The 23,565-nt window shown below is 54.3% G+C and overlaps 1 protein-coding gene across 1 annotated transcript in view; it reads left to right on the forward strand.

Annotated features, from left to right (window-relative positions):
• HCN2 (hyperpolarization activated cyclic nucleotide gated potassium and sodium channel 2) overlaps positions 1 to 23,565 on the forward strand; it is a 45,451-nt gene that overhangs the window by 1,444 nt on the left and 20,442 nt on the right. Inside the window, exon 2 of the mRNA XM_073323915.1 lies at positions 11,142 to 11,565. Coding sequence (XP_073180016.1) covers positions 11,142 to 11,565 — 424 coding nt within the window. The remainder of the gene's footprint in view (positions 1 to 11,141; positions 11,566 to 23,565) is intronic.

Consider the following 23,565-nt stretch of genomic DNA (forward strand, 5'->3'; position numbering starts at 1 on the left):
AGACAGGGAGCCCAGGTTGGGGGAGGGAACAGGATCATCCACCACTACAGCGACTTCAGGTTCTGGGGGAGCCAGAGGGGCAGGGGGACCTGGTTTATCTCCTTCCCCCCTCCCCTCACCCCATCCCACTGATCAGCCCCTCCAGGGTGGGGAGGCAGCTGAGCACCAGGGGGAGAGGCCAGGGCTGGCTGAGAGGCTGGGCGACACTTTGGTGAGAGGGCACCTTGAGCTGTGCCTGGAGAGTGGAGGGGCTGAGAGGAGCTCGGGCTCCGTTTTACACCTTCCCCTCCTGTCTGGCCCTGGGGGCACGGAGTCCCTGATCCCCAGCTGAAGCAGCTGCAAGAGCCCCACAGAGCCCCATCTGAGCGGGCACCAGGCCTACGGCGTCCCTTGGGGACAGGGAGTGAGGAATCCAAGCTGGGTGCCTTTGACAAGGGCATCCCTTCGCCTTGCCCCTGGGCCGGGCTTTTCCTCTGCCCAGGGAGGCCTCTGAACTTCTTTGCCCTCCCACCCAGGTGCCTGTAACCAAACAGGAAGCCATCACAGTGACCCAGCAGTGTTCAGAGACCCAGCTTTGTCCACGGTCACTCCCAGAGAGGCAGAAATGGGAAGGCAGCTGCAAGGAGCAGGAATAAAATGTGGCTCAGCCCAGTGGGCGATGGTGCCCCCCCGTCCCCCTCCCCGTCTAACATTTCACAGCTGGTGCAGGGAAGCTGCACCTCTTAGGGCAATCTCCTTCTCCCTGCCATCAGCACTGGGCTGGCCACGTAAACGGAGCGGTGGAAGGTGGGGTGAGCATAGCAGCGGCCGAGGATCTGGCCTCTCCCCTTATTTAAACATCAGTGATGCAGCAGCTTTGTGTGTCTCTCTCTGCCCCTCTCCCCCCCTGCACTACAGGATGTTTTAATGAGGCCAGACTGTGTTCCTAGCTTTAATTCTCCAGGGTGGGTGAAGCCAGGTCCTCAGTGCCGAGGGTTTCCAGCAAGATTTTTCATCCAGCGCCATGGGATTAGAGCCCCTTGGGTGTCACAAAGCAGAACGCAAGCTACTGCAGCAGTGTCTGTGTCCTTTCCATCTGGCGTGTCATACAGTATTCTGTCCCCGTCCCCCCCCAAGCCTCCTTTGCCAAGCCCTCGGGAGAGCTTTGAATGCTCCCAGTGTTTGCAGAGTTAAATTCAAGCTGCTCGGGGGGGGGGGAGGGGAGATCTGATCAAATATTGTACAGCTATGTGGGTTTTTGCAGTTGTTATTGGGGGGCTGAAAAGTGGCCCACGACCCACACTCTCAAAGGCAAAAGATTGCACAGAAGATGCAGCGGTCACCAGACATCTGGGTGCTCAAGCCCGCTTAGGTACCATTTTCTTCCTCCTTCCCTTGCTGTTCCTGCTCTACCTGCATCTCTCTCCGGCAGCATTTTGTAAGTGGGTGGCTGGAGGGGGTCTAACAGCAATGCCGGCTGTCTCCACCTCTGGAGAGGAGGAGATCCAGAGCACCCATGCAGCGGACAGACAGTCTTGTAGTTCGTTCCAGCCCCTCTGTCGTGGTAGCCGCTTAACCTTGTTTCCTGAACCACCGGGCTCTTTTATTTCCTTCATGGTTCTGCTGCTGTTTTCTGTCTGTTTATATGGGCATCTCGGCAGAGGATTGAACTGGGTTCCAAAGCTGTGTGTGGGGATTTTGGAGGATCTTCCTTATTATTAATCCCAGGGGTCGCCGTGTTCGTCTGGATCCACAGGAGCGGCAGAGTCCTGTGGCACCTTATAGACTAACAGACGTATTGGCGCAGAAGCTTTCGTGGGTAATCACAGGACTCTTTGCCGCTTTTACTTATTATTTGTATCCTAACAGCACCTGCAAGATCAGGGCCCCGTGGTGCTAGGGGCTGTACAAATATGTAGTGGGAGATTGTCCTTGCCCCCCAAAGAGACAGGGCAGACAAAGGGTGGGAGGAGAATCTGGGGGAAACAATTTGGCTGAGGTCGTACAGCAGGCCAGTGTCCTAGCAAGGGATGGAACTCGGGTTTCCTGACTCCCAATGGAGAGGGGGCACTGGATTGGATCGGGCTGTGGTTTTTGGAGGTACAGGCTGTCTGGTAGGTGACCTCTGGTTACATGTTTGCCGCAGTGCATGTCAATTTTTCTGTAGTGTTTCCCCAGTTCAGAAGACTGTAGCTCCTGTCTGCTGACTGTGATTCCTTACAGGAATTCTCCAGCAGGTCCTATCCAGTGGATCCCCTTCCCCCACTCCCCATGGTGTGGGTCCCTCTCAGGGAAGGGGCCATATATGCTGCAGAGCTGAAACATGACTGACATACTCAGAGGAAAGGCTCCCTGATATATGGCCTTCACTAATCCCATTCTAACAACCTGTAGGGTCATTAATCTTTTTCTATGAGTCTCTGTTGTAGCGAGCTCTATCTTTGCCCTCCTTGTCAATTACCACCACACACCATTTGTCTTGAGGCATTAATGCAGAACAAGCAGCTAACATAAAAAGCGTGATTCGCACCATTGTAGAAGGGAAGGATCGACTCCATAGAAATCAATTCAGTCCCAGTGGTTTCAGGTCAGAATTTGCCCCTGAGTGTCTCTCTCCCCTGTTCCCCCCCCCCCTTCTCCCCACCTTCATTCCATTTGTCGTAGCTTTGTTCTAACGTTATCTGGGGTGGTGAGTTTAAATGATATTAGACCACAACTTGCATTGAGATCTGTTTCATCTTGACATTGTAGTCTCATCTCCATTGTCTGTCTTGACCTTGTCATAATGAGATCACTGTGGCAATGCTCGGGCTATGTTTAAGAGAATTAGGAATGAATAGTGCCATGAAGAACACACTTGCTCCCCATGGGCTATTTCTCGCAGTCAGACGTTGGGACCATTTCTAAGCATTTCTTTAAAATTGTGTTTTAACAAGAGCCGAGGGCAGACAGTGCCTTGCACTTTTGTGGCGCTTTTGTTCAGTGCTCTGCAAACACTATCCATTGTGCGGCTCCACTCCCCAGTGAAACATCTCCTCCTCTTCTATCCCATTTTACGGGAGACAAGACACTGAAGTCCCTGATTCTGCAATGGGCTCGGTGTCCGCAAATCCATGTCCTGGTTACAGAAACTCCAGATGCCAGGGGGGTTCTGCCTGGGCACCAGGCTTTGCTCTTTCAGAGCTCCTGGCAGAAATGGGGACTACGAGATTTGCCCAAGATTATGCAGTGAGTCAGTGTTAGAATTGGGAATAAAAATCCATGTGTGTGTTGTTGTGATGTGCTTCAATCACAAGGTCATCTGGTAGGCAGCAACGAGGGCAAAGAACTAGGAGGCAAGAGCACTGGTTCCGTTCCCAGTTCTGCCACCATCCTGCTGTGTGACCATGGGCACATCACTTCCTCTCTGTGTTTTTTTTTTTCCCCCTCCCACTCTTTGTCTGTTTTGTTTATTTAGGCTATAAACCCTTTGTGGACAGGGACTCATTCGCTAGTATCTAGTGCAATGGCTTCTGCTCTCACCTGGGGCCTTTAGGTGCAGAATAAAAAGAACAAATGCACTGATTTGATACATACACAGAGAGAGCAAAATCCGTGAAGAATTTATCTCAGAAATCATATCAAGGTGCATACAGATTTGGCTTTATTTGATTTCCACTCTACATGCGGTTTCTCATCCCAAAATCTGATCAGGATAATGGAATATGTTTCCAGCAATGTTTTCCTTGCAAGATCCATTTTCTCATTTTAAGATAAAATCATTCCCATCTGCATATGTGACATCACTTCATAATCGCACCCATTTGCAGAATGTATCTCATCACGGGCAGAGCACTATAATTATTCATGCAAAATGCAAGGGGGAGATATGCTCGAGGAGCTAAAGTTCCTATTTACACAAATATTGAATTACTAGGAGGCAACAGGGTGGCTGTTTCCTATCACTAGTTGCAAATCTGATAAAAACCTTGTAAATTACATGCTGAAACATATAATGCAGAATTGACCCACCCAGTGATGAGCTGTCTTGTGTTACCCTCTCCATTTATTTCCTGTTCCTGGTGCCTTTTAAAAAGTGTCTAGTTAGCACTTTTATCCCCAGTTGAAGCTAAATTTTTAAAGCTAAGATGGGACAGATAACTAAGAGTCAGGACTCATGGGTTCTATTCCCAGTTCTGCTGTGGCCTTGGGCAAATTGCTTAATTTCTCTAAGCCTCAGTTTATCCTGTTTATCTGTAAAATTGAGACATAGGAGGGTCAGGAGATGTCATACACCAAAGCATGTTTGCTAAATGCTTTGAGATCTGTGGATTTATAAGACACTATAATAGCATCAAGTGTTGTTATAAAAGAGTTTTACAGCCAGCCGGTAGGAACAAACACACTGGGCAGACACAAGGACCATCTAGTATAGTATCCTGTTTCTGACAGGGGCTAGTGCCAGGTGCTACAGAGGAAGGTGCAGGAAACCCCACAGTAGACAGATGTGGAATAATCTGTCCCCACGTTAGGGTGCATCCTGATTTCTAGTAGTTAGAGCTTGGTTTAAGTCCTGAAGCATGCATACAACCCCGGAACGTTAGAAACGAGAGCAATACGCTTTGGATGAGTCAGTTAGTTGCAGTGGCAAATGTGTGTGTGTCTCTGTATTTGCTTTGGGACTGTCTGGTGTAGATATACTCGGAGTTTACTCGGAGGATCAAAAATTGCCAAAGGAGTGACTGGGAGTCCTGTAATCTGACTCAAAGGCACCATTTCCCTGCAACTGCAGATGGGAAATAAACCTGAGCAAGATGCTTTCCCAGCAGGACCTCACCCAAAAGAAAACCCTGCAATGGCTTTGGAACTACCAGGCAGGGCTATGTCAAAGCAAGTGTTATGGCAGGTGTGTGTTTTAGATAAACAATTTTGTGCCAGTTAGCTGAACCCTTTATACCCATGGCAAGTTGCCCATGTGGCTTTTGATGCTGCAAAGCATGCAGCTACTGCTCTAGTAGTCTTTACCAGAATTTGTATTGCTTCCCTGGGATGTCTGGCCTGTTGTTTCTGGTGGTGGTGTTTTTAAAGGGACATCTTAGCTGCATATTTATATGGTGCCCTCTCTCTCTGAGCTGAGAGACCGCTCTGATGAACTGGTTATTACTGATATCCTTGGTGATTCTTCCTTGCTGTGGAATTAATGCAAAGTGGTCATAATTGATAGACGGGAGACAGACTTAGTAGTTTGTTCATCAGGAACATGAGCTAGCAGCTACTGCTTCAGGGACGTGTTTTAAGGGTTTGGAAACTTTTTTTTAATGACTGCTAAGAATGCTGCAAAGCAACCCCCAAAGGATCCGTAAAGGAAATTGGTAACCAATGAAATGTCACACACAGCTGTGTTGGAAACCTTGTGTACTTGACTATTTGAGATTGGGTTCAATAATGTAGGGCTCACTGTATCTTAAACACTGGGGCCAAACTTTTCAACCTGGTTCCTACAGTTAGGCTCCTAAACCCACTTAAATAAGTGGCCCGATTCCTTTTTTCAAAAGCGGTGATGGCCCACTGCTCCCATGGACTTCCGTTGGATATGTGGGTGTGCAGCATTTCTGAAAAACAGGCTGTTTGTACTTAGGTACCTCAATATTGATATAGGAGCCTAACCTTAGACAACTGGTATGCCACTTTTGGCCTTAGGGCCTCATCTAAAAGGTGCTGAGGATGTGGGGGCTCAGCACTCCTGAAAATCAGGACCTTGCTCTTTGTGTCTTTAAATCCTTATTTATCCTGATGGCTATTAATCTTCAAGCAGCATCATGGCTAATTAAACATTGCATTGGTTAATGGTAGGGGGGATGACTCGCGTAATAGAAGGGAAAGAACCGGCATGTGTTGCTTGTTTACTCTTTTGACTCACCCTAAAATTTCTGCTTTCTGCACTCTGGTAATGAAGCATATTTTAGGCTGGACTGGAAAAATATTTGATGATTGCTTGCTCTGTTTCATTTTCTCTGGCATTCTGTTGCTGGGGTTTAGTTTACAAATGTTCCCTGCTCTGAATCTCTGACCACGGTGAGCTGTCCTTGGTGCTGAATTCTAATGCGCTTGCGATTTCTGCCCAGGAGGAATCATACCATAGAATCAGAGGACTGGAAGGGACCTTGAGAGGTGATCTAGTCCAATTCTCTGCACTCATGGTAGGACTAAGTTTTATCCAGACCATCCCTGACAGGTGTTTGTCCAACCTGCTCTTAAAAATCCCCAATGATGGAGATTCCACAACCTCCCTAGGCAATTTATTCCAGTTCTTAACCACCCTGACCGTTAGGAAGTTTTTCCTAATGTCCAACCTAAACCTCCCTTGCTCCCATTTAAGCCCATTGCTTCTTGTCCTATCCTCAGAAGTTAAAGAGAACAATCTCTCTCCCTCCTCTTTGTAACAACCTTTTATGTACTTGAAAACTGTTCTCATGTCCCCTCTGTCTTCTCTTCTCCAGACTAAACAAACCCAATTTTTTCAATCTGCCCTCATAGGTCATGTTTTCTAGACCTTTAATCATTTGTGTTGCTCTTCTCTGGACTTTCTCCAATTTGTCCACATCTTTGCTGAAACGTGGCGCCCTGAACTGGACACAACACTCCAGCTGAGGCCTAATCAGCGCGGAGTAGAGCGGAAGAATCACTTCTCGTGTCTTGCTTACAGCACTCCTGCTAATACATCCTAGAAGCAGTGCTTGTAGGGGGAATGGGGATGACCTGATGGCTTGCTCTGTTGTTGTTGCGTCTGCAGTCTTGAAATTCCAGTGGCAAAATTAAAAAGGATTAGTGCAAACTTCTGCAGCAGGCTTCTGCGCCGAGGGAGTCGAGAACTCTGAAGCCTCTGGGACAAGTAACTCCCTTCCCACCGTTCCCTGAGAACACTGGCATTGGCCGTGCTGTTTTTATTTACGATTTGTATTGGGGTAGGCCTGCTCTCGTGGGCCAGGACCTCATTGTGTTAGGTGTTGTGCAAACACAGCAAAAAAGCACAGGCCCTGTCCCACAGAATTTGCAATCCATTGTCTTCATAATCTTGTATTCTCTCCTGAGCGTTGGGTTTCTGTTAAGTCAGGGAGCAGGGTGCCTAATGGAAGAGGTGCCCAGAATTTACATGCTCATATCCCATCTTTAATTGCTTTTAAAACTATATTTTCAGTAGTGTGGAATGGATCCCTCCTTCCACGTGCTCACTCTCCCCTGAGGAATACTTACTAACTTGCTTTACCCAGCTCTGCTATGCGATTACACAGCATAGCTCTTCTGAAAACACAGTAAGTGATCAGGGCTGGTTTGTCAGTCTCAGTGGGCCATATTTGGCCCTGATTCCCATGGGGTTGCAATGGGATTCAGGTCAGAGGAGAATTTTTCCCGGTGTGTCTAGATTTATTCTCTCTGTTTTTCACAGCTCTGCTTGGCTAATGCCCACTGGGACTTGCAGTGTAAAGAGGGGTCAGTTTACAATGAGCCCTCAGCTGCGCACCTGGTTCTGACACTGATTCATTACCTGACCTTGGGTGAGTCCCTGAACCTCTCTGGGCCAAACTTTCCTTCGAAAGAGCTCTATTTCCAGTTAGGCACCTGAATTGGTGGCCAAATTCTCCCAAGAGCCCCATGCATTGGGTGCTGGGCAGCTCTGGCCAACTCTTTAGGGGCCTGCACGGGGGAGGAGCAGTTCTGAAAATCTGTCTCCAGTTGTGGGTGCTGAGCCCTTGGCAATCTGGCCCTGAGCTACATTGGGGGATCTGCCCCTCTGTTCCCCCCATCAAATGGCACGATGTTCCTTTCCTCCCTGGGGTGCTGTTAGACTCAATGAATTCTCTGTAAAGCACTTAAAGACTAGCTCTGAAGTATTATGGTGGGAGTTCTGTTCCCAGCCAGTAACGCAAGATATTGCCCCCTCCATCTCTAGCCTCGTGGAGGAAGACTTCTTCCTTCAGTCTATCAGCCGTTTCATTCGCCCCAGACCTTCCACCTCTCGGCTACACCCCCAAGTGCCAGCCTGGAGCCTGGTCTAGCAGAGCCACTGCAGCTCTCTAAATACTCAGTTTGCAAGAGCTTTTCCATTGCCTCCATCACTCGCCTCGTGTCCCGGCCAGCGAGCGCTGTGGGGCCTCTTGGCGTTGTGTGAACGAGGCTGGCTGCCGGCCACCCTGAGCGTTGGCGCCAAGTGGCTGGGCACGCCCGGAGAGTGAGCCAGAGGCACGCGGGCGGAGGCCAGGACAGAAAGTTTTGCTTCGGCGGGTCCCCTGGAATCCTGAGCATTTTGCTGCAAACTCGCCGGGCAGAGCTACCCTCGAGAGTCTTCGGGGTGTTTTTGGATCTAGCGTGTAGAATTTGGGGCAAGGGGGCCAGCTGGCTTGTGCAGTTGTTAATGGATCTGGGGGCCTTTCACCTCCATCAGTCTCCCCCTACTCCAGCGTTCCCTGAACTCTAAGTCCCCCCTGGGACTTTGAAGAGGAAGGGGGGTGGTCTTGCGGTTAAGGTGCGACATAGGAATTTGGGAGCCCTGGGCTCGCTTCCCGCTCTCTGCCTCAGGTGCCTGTTGGTGGAATGGGGATAATACCTGAGTCGCGGGACTACCCTCGTTCCTACAGGTGAGGCACTTGGATCCTGTGATCTCTGGGTAGCTGGAATCCCAACCACGTACTCGCCCCCCTGGTGGAGCTCTCTTGCCACCCGTCGCTACCTCTTTGACTGGCCAGAGGGGGACCCTGAGACCCAGAGAGATGAGGTGACTTGCTCAAGGTCATACAGGAAGGCTGAGGCAGAGCTGCTAATAGGACCCAGGCGCCCCAGTACAAAGCCACTAGACCCTACTGCCCCTTTCTCCTCTCCGCTGTGTCTACTCCCTCTGCAGCCTCTGGGGATAATTGAAGGGTACCTTGGAGACGCACCCCTCACTGTGCTCTGACGTCATAACTGTGCAGCGGTGACCTCGCTAACTCTTGCCTTGGGAACGTCTCAGGTGCAGGCTGTCGCTGGAGGACGGCCAGGGGGCTGGCTGCAAAAGGACTTTAGCTTTTCCCTTTGAAAGATGCAGGTTCACCTCTATTCACGTGCCAGCCTTTATCGGGGGAGGAGGAGAGCCAGCCGCCCTCCCCCAAATGTACACTAGCTCCTCAGCCAGCAGTGACCATGTACCCGTCTGCTCCCCCTCTCTGGGTTTTCAGTGGCTTGCACCTGCCTTTGCTTGGGTCCTGCGGCTTTGAGACCTTTTGTGCGGCGAGGTGCCCCCAGGAACTGCACGAATAAATTGCCATCATTCGCTGCCGTGATGCCATCCCTGCCGTCTCCTGTGCAGAAAACGAGGGTCGTCGGCGCCGCAGCACCATGTCCGGCGGCAAAAAATGCATCCTGGCCCCGTGTCGTTATCTTATCGAGCCAGGTGTCTGGTGCACGGGGGAGGAGAGGCTGGGAATTAGCCAACACGGCCAATTGCTCAGAGACCCCCTGAGGTCAGACAGAGGGCCGGCCCACTGGCTGCGTTCCTTGATTCAGAGAGAGAAGGGTGTGCAAGGGTTTTTCTTTAGCATCGGCCTGTTAAACCCGCAGCGGTCTCTCTGTGCCCCCAGCCCCCCTGCGCAGACACATGATTGCTCCGCTGCCAGGGGTTGGTGCGTGAGCGAGTGAGCACCATGTTAACGAGGAGACGGGAGCAGCATGCTGATGTTAGGATGGGGCTGTGGGTCTCTGCTTCAACCTTGCAGGCACCTGGGAAAGGTCGTTCCTGGCCTGAAGGTGCGGGGAAGGGCTGGGGGAGTTGGGGACGGGTAGAAAACACATTGGGGAGGCGAGAGTAGACCCTCCTCCCGCCTCCCTCCTTCTGACGGAGGTTGCAGGAAGCATTGGCTTAAGCTGCAGTTGTACGTGATTCAAACCAGCGTATGCCCAGCCTCTCTCTGGAGGCAAAAGCACCTGAATAAATTGCCATGCAACACGCCAGCCCATGCCGCTGTCAGCATTGTGTGCACGAGGGGCCACGCAGTCCCTGAGAGAGCGAGCGAGGCTCCCTTCCCCTGCCCACCACTTCCCCCCTTCCATGTGGAGCTGGGGAGAGGGGGTTTCTGGAGTCAGTTCTGAAGAGTTTCCACCTCTCGGCCCTGAATGGCCCCAGGTCAGAGGGCCCCGATCTGGCAGGAAGCTGTTTGTTCTCGGAAGGGAAGCGCTCTCAAGGGGTTAGAGCAGGAGACTGGGAGTCAGGACTCCTGGGTTCTGTTCCCAGCTCCAGCACTGCCTTCCCGGCATGGCCAGGAAGGACGAAGGAGCCGTGTGGAGCTCAGGAAGTTGAGTGGCCAGTAGACCCCAGGTTGCTGAATTGGGGTCCATGCCCCTTGTCCCTATAATGCCTCCCCCAGCCTGGTTGGTTGCCCCAAGCAATGGGGGTTTGCAGATCCCTCAGGATCTCGCTCCATTTCCTGCTGCTCCGTCTTCCTTCCATCCCCTTAGCCCCCGTTTTATGGTCCAGCCCCATGCTGATCCAGCACCCTGAATGTGCACAGACCTAGCGTTAGAAATCCACACTCTGCGGGGCAGACACCCCCACCACGGGTGACCTCATCCAGCCCTTGGACTGCATGTGTTTGCAGTCAGGCCCTACACAAGACAAGCACAGAGCCACATGAAGAGGAGGGTGGAGGAAGGGAGGAGAAGCGGGGGCAGGTTCCAGAGAGCTGGGTTTGGGGCAGGAGGGACGGGACACATGGGGAAACTTTTCCCAGCAGCCCAACAGCAGGTACGAGGCAGGGAGCGGGGGCAAGGGAGAGGAGAGCGAAGTGGGATGAGGGCTTGTCTGGTGTCAAGGCACCACATGGCATGGTGCCCACTGTGCCTAAATGCTGCCATCAGACCACCCCTCCGGGGCAGAGCTGGCAAATCGACCCTTTACGTGGTGACGCCCCACCCTGTGCTGCTCGGAGCCCCAACCGGAAGTCTATTTCTGCAGGGCTCAGGAGCTCCCTTCACATGGGAGATGCCTCCTCCCCTGACAAGGGAGAGCTCCACGGCCTCTCACGCCCGCTTCCCAGGAGGGTCCCGCCTGCAGGAGGCTGTTGTGAGGATGGGCAGGGGCGGGGGAGCACAGTAAACCAAGAGGGAACCCAGAGGGCTTGTTGGTGATGTCTCCTTCTGCTCTGCCTCTCCAGGTTCTACTGGGACTTCACGATGCTTCTCTTCATGGTGGGCAACCTCATCATCATCCCGGTGGGCATCACCTTCTTCAAGGAGGAGACCACGGCCCCCTGGATCGTCTTCAATGTGGTCTCCGACACGTTCTTCCTCATGGACCTGGTGCTGAACTTCCGCACGGGGATAGTAATCGAGGACAACACGGATATCATCCTGGACCCGGAGAGGATTAAGAAGAAGTACCTGAAGACCTGGTTTGTGGTGGATTTTGTCTCCTCCATCCCTGTGGATTATATTTTCCTCATCGTGGAGAAGGGCATCGATTCGGAGGTGTACAAAACGGCCCGGGCCCTCCGCATCGTCCGCTTCACCAAGATCCTCAGCCTGCTGCGTCTGCTACGCCTCTCCCGGCTTATCCGCTACATCCACCAGTGGGAAGAGGTAAGGGGTCTTTCTTGGCCCGATGGCCTTTGGGCACCTGCCTGCCTCTGAGGCTGGCTGGGTTGCATTCCCTTCCTCCATCAGCGCACAGGCAGCTTCTTCTGGCGCTCTCGCCCCGAGTCCAAAGGGCTGAGATGGATGAGTTCAGGCCCCTCAGCTCGAGGAGGTGGATAAGCAGGGGCGAGTTATGGCTCTGTAGCCAAAGGTGCTGGTTGCTTAGAACGCCAGCTGAAGAGCCCTATGCCATCAGCCCCTCTGCAAAGCCAGTCCTTGCTGCCAAACGTGCAGTGGGTTTTGTTGATTTGGGCCCCTGCCTGCTGGGAATGGACTGAGAGTTGGCAAACTCATTTCACACAGGCCACCAAATTTCCGTCAGATGGTGATGACTGGCTGCCACTAATACAACTGTCCTGGCCTGGATTTTCTTGTCGTCATAGTAATAATGGGATTGAGTCTAACTTATTGTCTCGCTGGCTCAAAGTGCTTTACAACCCTAAGCTAAGTCTCCTGGTATCCCTGGCGGTATCCCACATAGCTGGGGAAACTGAGGCACATGAACCGAATGACTTGCTCGAGACGTTGTCAGAGCTGGGAATAGAACCCAGGAATCCTGACTTCCGGTCTCCTGCTCTAACCGCTAGAGCGCACTCCTGCCTTCATTCAGTTTGTGGCCCGCCTGGATTATTGTTAAGCCCTTCCCACCCTGCCCATGTACTACCCCTGCATCTCCTTCTGCTCCCTGCACCCCACCCCCCAGAGATGGCATGGTTGGGGACACCAGTCTATGAAGGGTGCCAGCCTGAATAGCCAGCTCCTCCCCAGCTTGAGAGGCTGGTGACAGTGATGGTGGTGGGGGGAGTAGTTAGGGTGCGTATCATCGCCCCCCGTTTCCCGCCCCGGGCTGAGCGTTGCCCAGCTGACAAGCCTGCAGGCACCTGCCCCTGTGGTTCCGTATCCATGTCTGGTGTGGGAGGGAGTTGGGCTGTGGTTACCTGAGGCGTACATTGCAACCGCCTGTGTGTGTGTTTGGGGGTGGTGTCTTTTGAGGCTCCCTTTGAATTGGGCAGGCCCGTCCTTCCAATGGAGGTCAGCCCTGGGAGAGGATCGCATCCCGCAGCCTGGGTCATGGATCAGGACTCTGCTGCGCTAGGCGCTGTACAAACAGAACCAGTCCCTGCCCCAGAGAACTGACAGTCTAATACGCAGGTGTCTGCAGCACGTGTGTGGATTCAGTGTGCTGTCCAGTGCACGCACGGGGAGACGCGAGTACCTCCGGGATTGTGTCTCTGATAAGTGTGTGCTGTGCATTTGTGTGCCTAGAGATGTGAATGGACATCCGTGTGTGGCTGGGCGTGTCTCCGTGTGTCTAGGCACAGGTGTTTGTGTGTGCACATTCCCACCCTCGTGCACAGAGACAGCGTGGACTAGTGAACCGGAGCACCACTGCCACTGACTCGACTTTGAGCAAATCCCGTCCCGCTCCCTGCCTCAGTTTCCCCTTCTGTAAAACAGGCTGTCTCACAAAGACAGTTGGGAGGATTCATTGCTGTTTTTTCTTGCCTCCATAGCACTTAAGTGCCTGCAAAGTGCTGTGTAAGTGCTAAGGAACATGCTCCAGGGCGAGTGACTGTAAATGCGGGTGTTGGGGGCAGGTGAGGGTTTGGCATGTAGCTGTGTGGCTAGGGGTGTAGCGGTAAAAAAAGAAGTAGGTAAACTACACTAAACCCCGTAGTCCCCATCTGAGAAGTAGGAAAACTCCCTTACCCTCATCTACGCTGCCGAGGTGGTGGGGGGTGTGTTATGTACACCTGGGGCTGTGCGGGCGAGCTGGGATGTGCCTCTGCCATGCATGTGCAGTTTGTGTGTGTGTAGCCAGTTGCCGGTGTATGTGCTGGTTGTCTCAGTGTGGGGAGTATGTGACGGTTGTTGGTGTGTGTATCTGTTGCCGGTGTGTGTACTTTGTGATTGTGTGTACCGATTGCCTTTGTGTGTGGTGTGTTTACTGTTTGCTGGTGTGCATAGCGGATGTGTGTGTGTGTGTGTGTGTCAGAGTGTATATCAGTTGCCTTTGTGTGGTGTGTGTACTGGTTGCTGGTCTGCGTAGCAGTAGCCTCTCTCTCTGTGTGTGGTGGGGTGCATATCAGTTGCCTTTGTATGGTGTGTGTACTGTTGCCGGTGTGCGTGGCAGTAGCTTCGGGGTGTGTGTGTGTGTGTACTGGTTGCCGGTGTGTGCAGCAGTAGCCTTTGTGTGTGTGTGTAGCGGTAGCCTCTCTGTGTGTGTGGCGGGTTGTGTACCAGTTGCCGGCGCGTGTGGTGTGTACTGTTGCCGGTGTGTGTAGCGGTCGCCTCTCTCTGTGTGTGGCGGGTTGTGTACCAGTTGCTGGCCTGTGTGGTGTGTACTGTTGCCGGTGTGTGTAGCGGTCGCCTCTCTCTGTGTGTGGCGGGTTGTGTACCAGTTGCAGGCGCGTGTGGTGTGTACTGTTGCCGGTGTGTGTAGCGGTTGCCTCTCTCTGTGTGTGGCGGGTTGTGTACCAGTTGCAGGCGCGTGTGGTGTGTACTGTTGCCGGTGTGTGTAGCGGTCGCCTCTCCCTGTGTGTGGCGGGTTGTGTACCAGTTGCCGGCGCGTGTGGTGTGTACTGTTGCTAATGTGTGTAGCGGTCGCCTCTCTCTGTGTGTGGCGGGTTGTGTACCAGTTGCCGGCGCATGTGGTGTGTACTGTTGCCGGTGTGTGTAGCGGTTGCCTCTCTCTGTGTGTGGCGGGTTGTGTACCAGTTGCCGGCGCGTGTGGTGTGTACTGTTGCCCGTGTGTGTAGCGGTCGCCTCTCTCTGTGTGTGGCGGGTTGTGTACCAGTTGCAGGCGCGTGTGGTGTGTACTGTTGCCGGTGTGTGTAGCGGTTGCCTCTCTCTGTGTGTGGCGGGTTGTGTACCAGTTGCCGGCGCGTGTGGCTTTGAGTTTCCTGACCGCTCTGCTGCGTGGGTGTTGCAGGGGCTGGTGGCTGCGGTGGGATCGCCGTCTGTGTGACGGGGAGCGGGGCCCGTCGCCCGCTGCTCCCTGGGCTGGCAGGGGACCGAGGTGGGCCGTGAGCTCCCTGGCGTCTCTCGCCCTTTGCGGCTCTCTCTGGGGAGCCAGCGGGTGAGGGAATGCGGGGTGCGAAGGCAGCGCCGGTGCCCCTCTCCTCGCAGGGAACGGCTCTGAGCGGCAGCAGGGGTGGGATTGACTAATGGCTCTGCCGCCCAGCCAGCGCTGAGAGGATCTGCAGTGCGGAGGCTGGGCACGGTGACATCAGCTCGGGAGAGAGGAGCCCGACCCCCCCCCCCCCCCCGGATTTTCCCGGCCGCTCCTCTCCGCTGCAGTCCAGCCTGGCGAGGTCGGGGGCTCTGGGCTGGAGTTTTGCAGCTGGCAGCTCCAGGGCCCGGGCTGAGCTTTGAAGGTCACGGCCACCCAGGGCTGCAAACCACCAGCCTCGGCCTATCTAAACAGGAGCCAAGTGCCGGGGTAGCGCCACCCGGCAGGTGCCCTTCTCTCTGCCCCTGCTGGGTGGTTGTTTTGGCAGGGAGCAGGGGGGTGCTAATAAACCGTTAGGATTTGGGAGTTCCTGGCTCCTGGGGCTGCCTTCTGAAAGTCGGGCCCTGGCCCTCCTGCTGACAGGGGACTGATTGAAATGCCTAGCTCTGTGCTGGCTGAGCCCAGCCCCCTTGCTTCACCCCACAAATCTCCGTGCACGGGGGAGGCTGTGAGAGGCAGCTGCTTTGTCCCTAAATTCCCTCGTCTCTTCCCATCCGAAGATGGCCTCTCAAAACCATCCCCATCTGCCTCGCCGCTAGCAGGAAGGGGAGCGAGCGCCCCAGACGCCTCGGCTGGGCCTGCCTCAGTTGCCCCGGACTCTCCTTTCTCTTCCGGGCTCCCCGCCCGGCTCCTGATGGCCTTGTGGAGAGACAGGTTTGCTGGGCCTCATCCCAGACTTTAGGAGGAGTTTTCCCATGACCTAGAGCCAGACACCCGATCTCAGCTCTGCTCCATGGACGCCCGACGCTTGGCTCTGGGAAGGGAGCCTTGGCCAAGTCCTACATGGATGGTGCCACCTACGCTATGCCTGGCTGTCTTCTGCCTAGGTGACCCCAAATGCTCCCCCCACACACACCCCCGTGATCCCCCCACACACACACACACACAGCCTCACGGAGACTGGCTGTCAGTGGCTGATTAGCAAAGAGCAGCGGATACGTCTGTGCACGTTCCGCCATGTTTTCACGCACGTGCGTCTGCCTCCCACCGGGGTCGGTGCTTATGGCATCTGAATTGAGGATTTCCTGGCAATGGGATCTGGGTCTAAAGGGAGTTGGAACAGGGGGCCAGTGGGGGGGGGTGGGCAATGGTCAGAGCCCAGAGCGAGGAGCTGCCAGGTTCTAAACCTGACTCTGGCCAAACTGCCTCAGTTGTGCTGCTTTTCTGTGCCTCGGTTTCCCTACCTGTAATATAGGGATGGCATTTACCTAATCCTTAAACCCTCTCTGGGTGGCAATGGGGACAAGGGATCGGGCACTTAGATTCCTTCCCCGGCACATTGCAGAGCAGAGGCTGACACATCACAGTGATGGGGCCTTTGAATCCCAGGGAACTTGGGAACGATTGGGGCCTGCAGAGACCATCCTGCAGTTTGCCGGCTGTGATGTCGCGTCTGATGTCATAAGCATGATGTCACAGGCTGTGGGTGTGATAAGGCCAGGAGCGGGGACGGTCTCACCTTGCCCTTGCCCGCAGGGAGCGCACCGATTCCTTGCTGGGGTTGGGCAGGGATTGGGATCCAAGTGGCATCCCCTGCTCTAAAGGGAGATTGGGATTTGGGGGGTCACACCCAGCTCGGAGGGCAGCATGGGCTTCTGGGCTTGCTTTCTGCTGAGCCTGGCCCACACACGGGGCCCTGGGTTGGGTCGCTGCTGGAACGCTTGGCCGGGGACCCAAAAAGCCGAAGCTGCCCCATGCGGCCTGCTGCAGGTTTCCGTGCTGTGAGGAACCCCGCCAAGGAAGCGCCGCTCACACTGGATCAGAGCTGACAGCCCGCTCGCTGCTGTCGAGTCCTGTCAGCAGGGAGAGTGGCCCTGCACCGGACCCAACTCACTAGGGGGAGAGCACAGCTCTGTCACTCCCTTGTCTCTGTTGGACGCAGGCGACTCCTTCTGCGTAAGCACAGGGTCTGTGGGACCCCCTGTTGCCCAGAGCTCCGGGGAGCTACTTCCCTGCACCTGACGGGCAGGGGAGCTGATGCTGATACATGCAGGGCTACAGAGTGGATCCAGATTCTTGCTTTGGGCCTCACTTTTGTGCATCATCCACCGTCTCTCCCATCCTGCCCCTCCCTCTGAGTCCCTGCACAGGGGCTCTCAACCTTTCCAGACTCCTGTCCCCCTTTCAGGAGTCTGATTCGTCTTGTGTAGCCCAAGTTTCACCTCACTTAAAAACGACTTGCTGACAAAATCCGCCATAAAAATACAAAAGCATGACAGCCCATTGTGACTGAGAAATGGCTGTTTCTCATTTCTACCATATAATTATACAATCAATCGATTGGAATATAAATACTGTACCTACGTTTCCGTGTACAGCACCCAGAGCCGTGTAAACAAGTCAATGGTTGAAATTTTAGTTTATGCTGACTTTGCTAGTGCTTTTTATGTAGTCTGTTGTAAGACTAGACAAATCTCTAGCTGAGTGGATGTCCTGCTCCCCGGAAGATCTCTGCGCATCCCCAGGGGTACGGGTACCCCGGTTGAGAACCACTGGGTAGTACACAGGAATTGGGTAATATCCCTTTCAATAGTTTGGGAGCCTTCAAGTGGGGCTTTCTTCTACTTCAAGCCCCCAGCTAACGAGCTGAAACCGGGGAGAAGGGAAGACTCCTTATCTCTGCTTACAGCTGAGGCGCTGAGGCCCAGGGAGAGAAAGGGACTGGCCCAAGGGAGTTGGTGTCCGAGCTGGGAACTGAACCCCCATCTCCTGGATCCCCTGTTCCTTAACCTGCCAGGAGCACGACGGCAGGAAACCAGCCTCGGCCGGCAGCACTAGCTGCTCTGTTAGCTTTTTTCCATCTATTCCGTCTGTAATTCCTTCCCCTCCTGTCAGTGTCGTGCATGGATGCAGCAGCCCTGCCTGTGGCCAGCTCCCTCCCCGTCAGATAGCTCCTCTTAATAACCATGGCGGGTGGCCGTTTGTAATAAATGTTTAATTTCGTGCCGCCTGCTTCCTTCCTTCCAAGCGGGAACGTCTAAACTGCTGTTTTTAGCCCTGTAGTGTGAGCCCCGCGAGTCCGAGTCAGTTGACCCAGGCTCTGAGACACGCTGCCATGTTGGGGGGAGGGGTTGGTTACCTGCAGCGTCCCATGTCCTTCGGTGGGGAAGTCAATCCCCTGCGTGCTGTGTGAGCATGGTCCGCCCACGTGCCTCTGTCCCACCGTTCTGAAAGCTGAGCCCTGACAACCAGAGAATGCCCCCTCCCCGCCCCGTGCTGTGTTAAAGGCCTTCATTCATCCCTCTCCCCTCCTGTCTCTCTCCCCGCCCGGACTCATCCTTCCTCTTCTTGGATGACCCAGTGTCATAATGACGTGTTGATGTTACAGTGTCATCGTCACCCTTGGAAACAAAGGACCATTCCCACATCCAAGCAATTGTTTCAGGCTCTCTGCAGACTCATGCAGATGCTGCTGCATTGGCCCCATGTGGGGCGTGTTTACAAGGTTTGCTCTAACAGGTAGAGACTTGGGGGTTTTTACTGGAAGTTTGGATGATGGCCAACAGTTGAGAGGTTTGTCCTTGCCCCCCGCCCTCCCCTTTAAACACACTCCCATTGGGACATGCTGGCCTACCCCAGGCCCTGCTGTGGACACTCAGCGGTATCTCTGTTGTCAGAGACTCCCTAGATTGTCTCCTCTCGCAGTGCAGAGTAGCGTTCCCTCTGCTCCCCCCAGTCCTGCCAGCGGGTGTGCGGGCTCAGATTCCACAGGGATGGGCTGTTCTCTAAGAACCTAGATAGAAAATGTGGCTCCCCTGGCTTCTCCCGGAGGTGCCCTTGGTGGGGTATGGCCGGCATCGGTTTCAGAGTGGTCCATGTCCCACAGTGCCCAGCTGTGCCCAGACCCGCCAGGCGACTGATGCTCTGGAGGCTGGCGTCTCCCGCTGTTAAGATTTCATACGTGGCAGTTACAAGCCTGTATCAAGCCGCTGCTGAGAGATCGCAGAGCTGGTTGAGGAGGGCTGGCTCCAGAGACCAGCCCTGCAGCGGTGGGATGGGGGTGCCAGGCTCACGCACTAGTGATGTTGGGGGGGAAGGGGGGGACGGCTTCCTTGGTCTGGGCATTAAACTAGGTAGAGGCGAGTGAGAGGATTTGAAGCACGTTTAATATCTCCCTTCTGGGGTCTTTGAAACAGTGCAAGATGCTGGGTGCAGGGCAGATGTGGGTTGGGAAATAATGTAAAAATCCCATGCATCTGGGCGTGCTATGGAAAAGCCTTAGCTTAGATCTGAGCTGCAGGATCCTTCTTGCAGTTCCTGGAGACAGGGGAGTTTCACCCTCAACCTGTGGGGAGACTGTGCTATGAAACACCCATAACCCCCCCCCCGACTCCCCCCCCACACGTGTTCCTGCCTGTTTGTTGCCTCCTGGCTCCTATCTTCTGAGTTTATTGACATGCGTGTTTTCACACTGTCAAGGCCCCTGCAGAAGCAAGTCCTGGACTGTCTCCTCTCCCACCCCGACCTCCCCCTGGTTCTAACCACTGGATCACGTCACCGGTGATAAAGGGGGGTAAACTCATGATGCTCTCAAGCTGGGGACTTTGTCGTGCCATAATGTAAGCTAACAACAGTTGCTCTGAGCTAAGGAACAAACGTTTTAATTCCTGTGCCACACGCCATGAGTCATTGGCACGGGTTAGTCCCCTGTGTGCTGTCATGTGGCTATGGACAGTCCTGGGTAAAATGGTCAGTCCTGGCCCGTATCCTGATTCAGGCGGCGGCAATGCTGGATCCAACAGGGGAAGCATGTAGGAATTGCTAGGATGCACCCGATGCTGGGGAGGAACAGGGGTAAGTGTTCACAGCTCCAGCCTAAGTGTTCTGGCTTTTATTCTCAGCTCAGCCCCTGGTGTGTGGTGTGATCTTAGACGTGTTGCATCCCCTGCTCTGCACCCCCTCTGTAGTGCGAGAAGGAGGAAGAGGATGGTCTGGTGCCTCAGCACAAGGCTGGGAGGCAGGACTCCTGGGGTCCAGTCCCAGCTGACTTTCTGCCAGTTGCCACTGACTCGCTATGTGACAGTGGGCACATCCTTGCTCCGTGCCTCAGTTTCCTGATCTGTGGAACAGGGCTAAAACTGGGGGAGGGGTATTGTGAAGCTTAATTGCTCCCTGTTTGTCAATTGCTTTGAGATCCTCAGCCAGGTGGTGCCGTACAAAGTGTCACATATTAGAAAAGCCCCAGGCAGGGGAGGAGCCTGTCTCATTGGCCTTGGAAACAGAAGCCCAGTGGGATTCAGGAGCCAGGCAGCTGCACTGAGTTTCCACTTTGCCGGGGTGCTCTGGGCGAGGGGTGGGCTGCAGAGCGTGGTGCCCCTAGGAGTGGCATCCCCAATGCGGCCCTGTCCCGTCTGCTCCACTCAGGAGGAGGGAGTTCGACCACCAGTGGGAAAGGGCTGCTGCCAGAGAGGGCCATGGCTGGATCCGCTGTGCCCTGCCCAGCCCCCAGTGTTTGATAAGTGAGGGAAGCTGAGTGAGTGGCTCCTTCAGTGAGAGTGAAACACAAAGCAGTTTCCCTGAGAGAACCCCAGATCTGTCCGCTCGAGAGGCTAAAACCCTCTATGATGCCTCACATCTTAACCCTAGGCATGGGCCCAAGAGAGGACTGGTGGCTCCGTGGCTAGCCCCTGGGAGATCCGGGTCCAATTCTCTGCTCTGCCCCGGGCTTCCTTGGGCAAGTCACTGAAGGCCGAGTGCTCCAAAATCGCTACATCCCTTTGCAGGTCTGAGCCCCCATCTGTGAAATGGGGTTAACAGCCATTCCCTACTCCCAGGGCTGCTGTGACGATCAGTGCATTAACAACTGTGAGATGCATCCTAGATGCACCCTTGGGTGTGAGACCCCAGTCAGCCTGAGGTCCTGATCCATGTGGGCAGGCCCCTGTGTGGAGCTGGCTGGGGGCCTCAGTCATACCCAGTGATCCCCCAGTCAGCCTGGCCCAGGTTTTATCCTCTGAGCTTGGCAGGATGCAGACTCTTTGAAACCCCGTGCCTGCACCGTGCAAAAGGTTGGTCCACCCCTTTCCTCTTCTAGCCTGCTCAGGTCTCCTCCCAAAGTGACTCTCTCACTGCTCACAACCGCTCTTTAGCAAACGCAGATTTAGGCACCCGGCCTGCATCTTCCCGGCAAGCCGAAGGATGCCCATTCATGTGGGCGTGGGTCCATTTCTAGCCCTCATTGATAAAATTGTGCTAATTATCTTTCCCCGTGCTTGGCAAATGCAACCTCATTCTCGCAGAGCCCTGGCAAGGCAGGAGATGCTGTTATTCCTGCGGGGGGAACTGAGGCAGACTAGTGGCCACGCTCCCAAAAGTGGTATATGTTTTTAGCGCCCAACTGGAGAGGTCTGGGGGCTGATTTTCAGAGTGCCCACAACTCCTGGCAACTTCCGCTGCAGCAGGGGCAGCTCAGCGCGATATGTTAAAGTCAGGCCCTAGCGTGAGCTGGATTCCCCAATGAAAGGCGATGCTGGAAAGCGGTGGCGAAATGATGTGCCCCAGGTCTTCAAAGTGGGAGGCGCTGTTGCGTTACAACGGAGGATCCCAGCTCCCCGGAGTCAGCTCCCCGGAGTCTGCTCACATCGCTGGCCCCTGCCTCGCGCTCAGGTTAAAACTTGTGTGCAGCCTGCCTCCTGGAGGGTGGCCGGTAATGCTGCGGGCTCTGCATTTCTAGGTAGGTGCTGAGCTCTTAACTATCCCTAATGGGGCAGTAACATAAGATCTGTCTGTGCAAGGTGCAGATTTCGGCTGGTCTAAGTTTACGGCGCTCAGGGTGAGAAAAATCCATCGCTCGGGGAGGTTGTGCGGTTATAGCACAACCCCTTTTATCACTGTAGGTTGCGTCTACACTACAGGGTTATGCCAGCATAGCAAAGAACTGCTTCTTTTTCTCCTGAGACCTGCTACCATGAGCCCCCCACCCTCCAGCTCACCTGGTGTGAGAGGGGAAATTCAGTCCCCTGGCTTTTTCCACCCCGTTCCAATGATCTGGGGGTGGAGGGGAGGGGGAGCTTTGCTGTGGGATTAACTTGCTGGGACTTGGGCCCACAGCAGCTGGCTAACCACAGCCCGTGGGGGCTGCTAGCAGAGTCCCCTGGTGATGGGACTCTCGCATATTCTCATCACCAGCCCTGTTATCCCCCAGCACCGAAATTAACCAGTGAATTTCCACGCCAGAGGTCTGATTCCTTCCTGGTACTCCGTCACACCTGGTTATGTTCTGGGAGTTACACCACGAATGATTCTAGCTCCGCGGTGAGAACCCGCTTCCATATCCGTGTCCTTTGCTGGCCTGTTCTGTTAGAGACTCCCCAACCGCCGCCCTCCAAAGCAAACTTCCCTATGCTTTGGGCCTTTCAGGATTCGAACCTGGAGCCAGACAGGCTACTCGCATTTCAGCCCCGTGTGTCGAACAGGCCGAATAGGATCCTAACAGCCCTGAGGGTGGAAATCTGGCTCTGAATTTTGCACCATCTCTGCTGTCAATGAGGCTGGTACTCGGATGGCATAATTTCCTCCTCCCCCCCCCCGCCCCCACCCGCACATGCCCTGATTTCACAGTGGCCTTTGCCTGGGTGCGGGAAGGAGAGGAAAGGGTCAGTCTGCTGTTTTGGTGGATGGGCTTCTCTGTTTGATTTGCCAGGCCTATGGGGGTGAAAAGCATGTTGAAATGGGGTTGGGAGTGGGGGGAGATCCAAGTGCTTTGTGTCCTGTTCAGTTTGGGGGAGCTCTGGGTGTGCCCCTGAGGGGTCATGGGGGGATAAATCCAGCCGTAGCGTAACTCAAATGGAGTCATTGGAGTAGTAGTTAGTAGTAGAGAGGCGATGTGACTCCCTGGGCTAGGGCCCCTGGAGTCTATTCCTCTCACCGGCTAGGACACCTAGGTACTACTCCTGCTGGTTAAGCTTTGGCAAGTCACGTCTCCGTGTGCCTCAGTTTCTCCATCCATACAATGGGGTAACGACCGTCCTTTGGAAAGTGCCGTGAGATCTACGGGTAGAAAGTGCGAGGTGGTATCATTTTTGAGGGCCCGGTTAAACATACATGGAGATACGATGCTTGCAGTCTCGTGTTACCCCAGAGACCAATGTATTTAATCCTGTGGTGCCTTTAATCCGTCAGGAGCCCAGGGTCCTGGAAGGGGAATTGGCTGCAAGAGAGCACATTTTCCATAAACCCCACGATTCATCCCTTCTAGGCAGCAGAGTTTACAGGCTGGAGAGAGAGGCAGGGTGGCCTAGTGGCTGAGACTCAGGACACCTGGACTCTGTTTCAGGCTCTGCCACTGGGCAGCTGGGTGGCCTTGGGCAAGTCCCGTCCTGCTCCGTGCCTCGGTTTCCCCATCTGTAAAATGGGGGTGATGGTACTGCCTGCACTTTATGATCTGCTGAGGAGAGCTAGGGATCGTTGCTGTTCAAGCTTTGCTGGATCGGGGCCCAAGAGCAGGAAGACTAAACGCAAAGCACATGTAGCCAGACTGTGGCAGTGGAGGAAGGGAAAGCCCAGGTGCCTAAAATCACGGCAGGCTCCTGCCGGGAACAGAGGCCGTTTTCAAGCGAACAAATGTCAGTGAAAAGATGGGCCCACAACGGCCGCTGGCTGCAGAGTTCCTGCTCTTATTCATGAGAAGAAGAACGCAGCATCTGCCAGCATCGTGCAGCCATGTGCCCGTCCTGTATATAAACAGTGCCACTCATGCCAAAGGAGTCTGTTGC

Source organism: Lepidochelys kempii, chromosome 25 (assembly GCF_965140265.1).
Source record: "Lepidochelys kempii isolate rLepKem1 chromosome 25, rLepKem1.hap2, whole genome shotgun sequence".
NCBI classification, from domain to species: Eukaryota; Metazoa; Chordata; order Testudines; family Cheloniidae; genus Lepidochelys; species Lepidochelys kempii.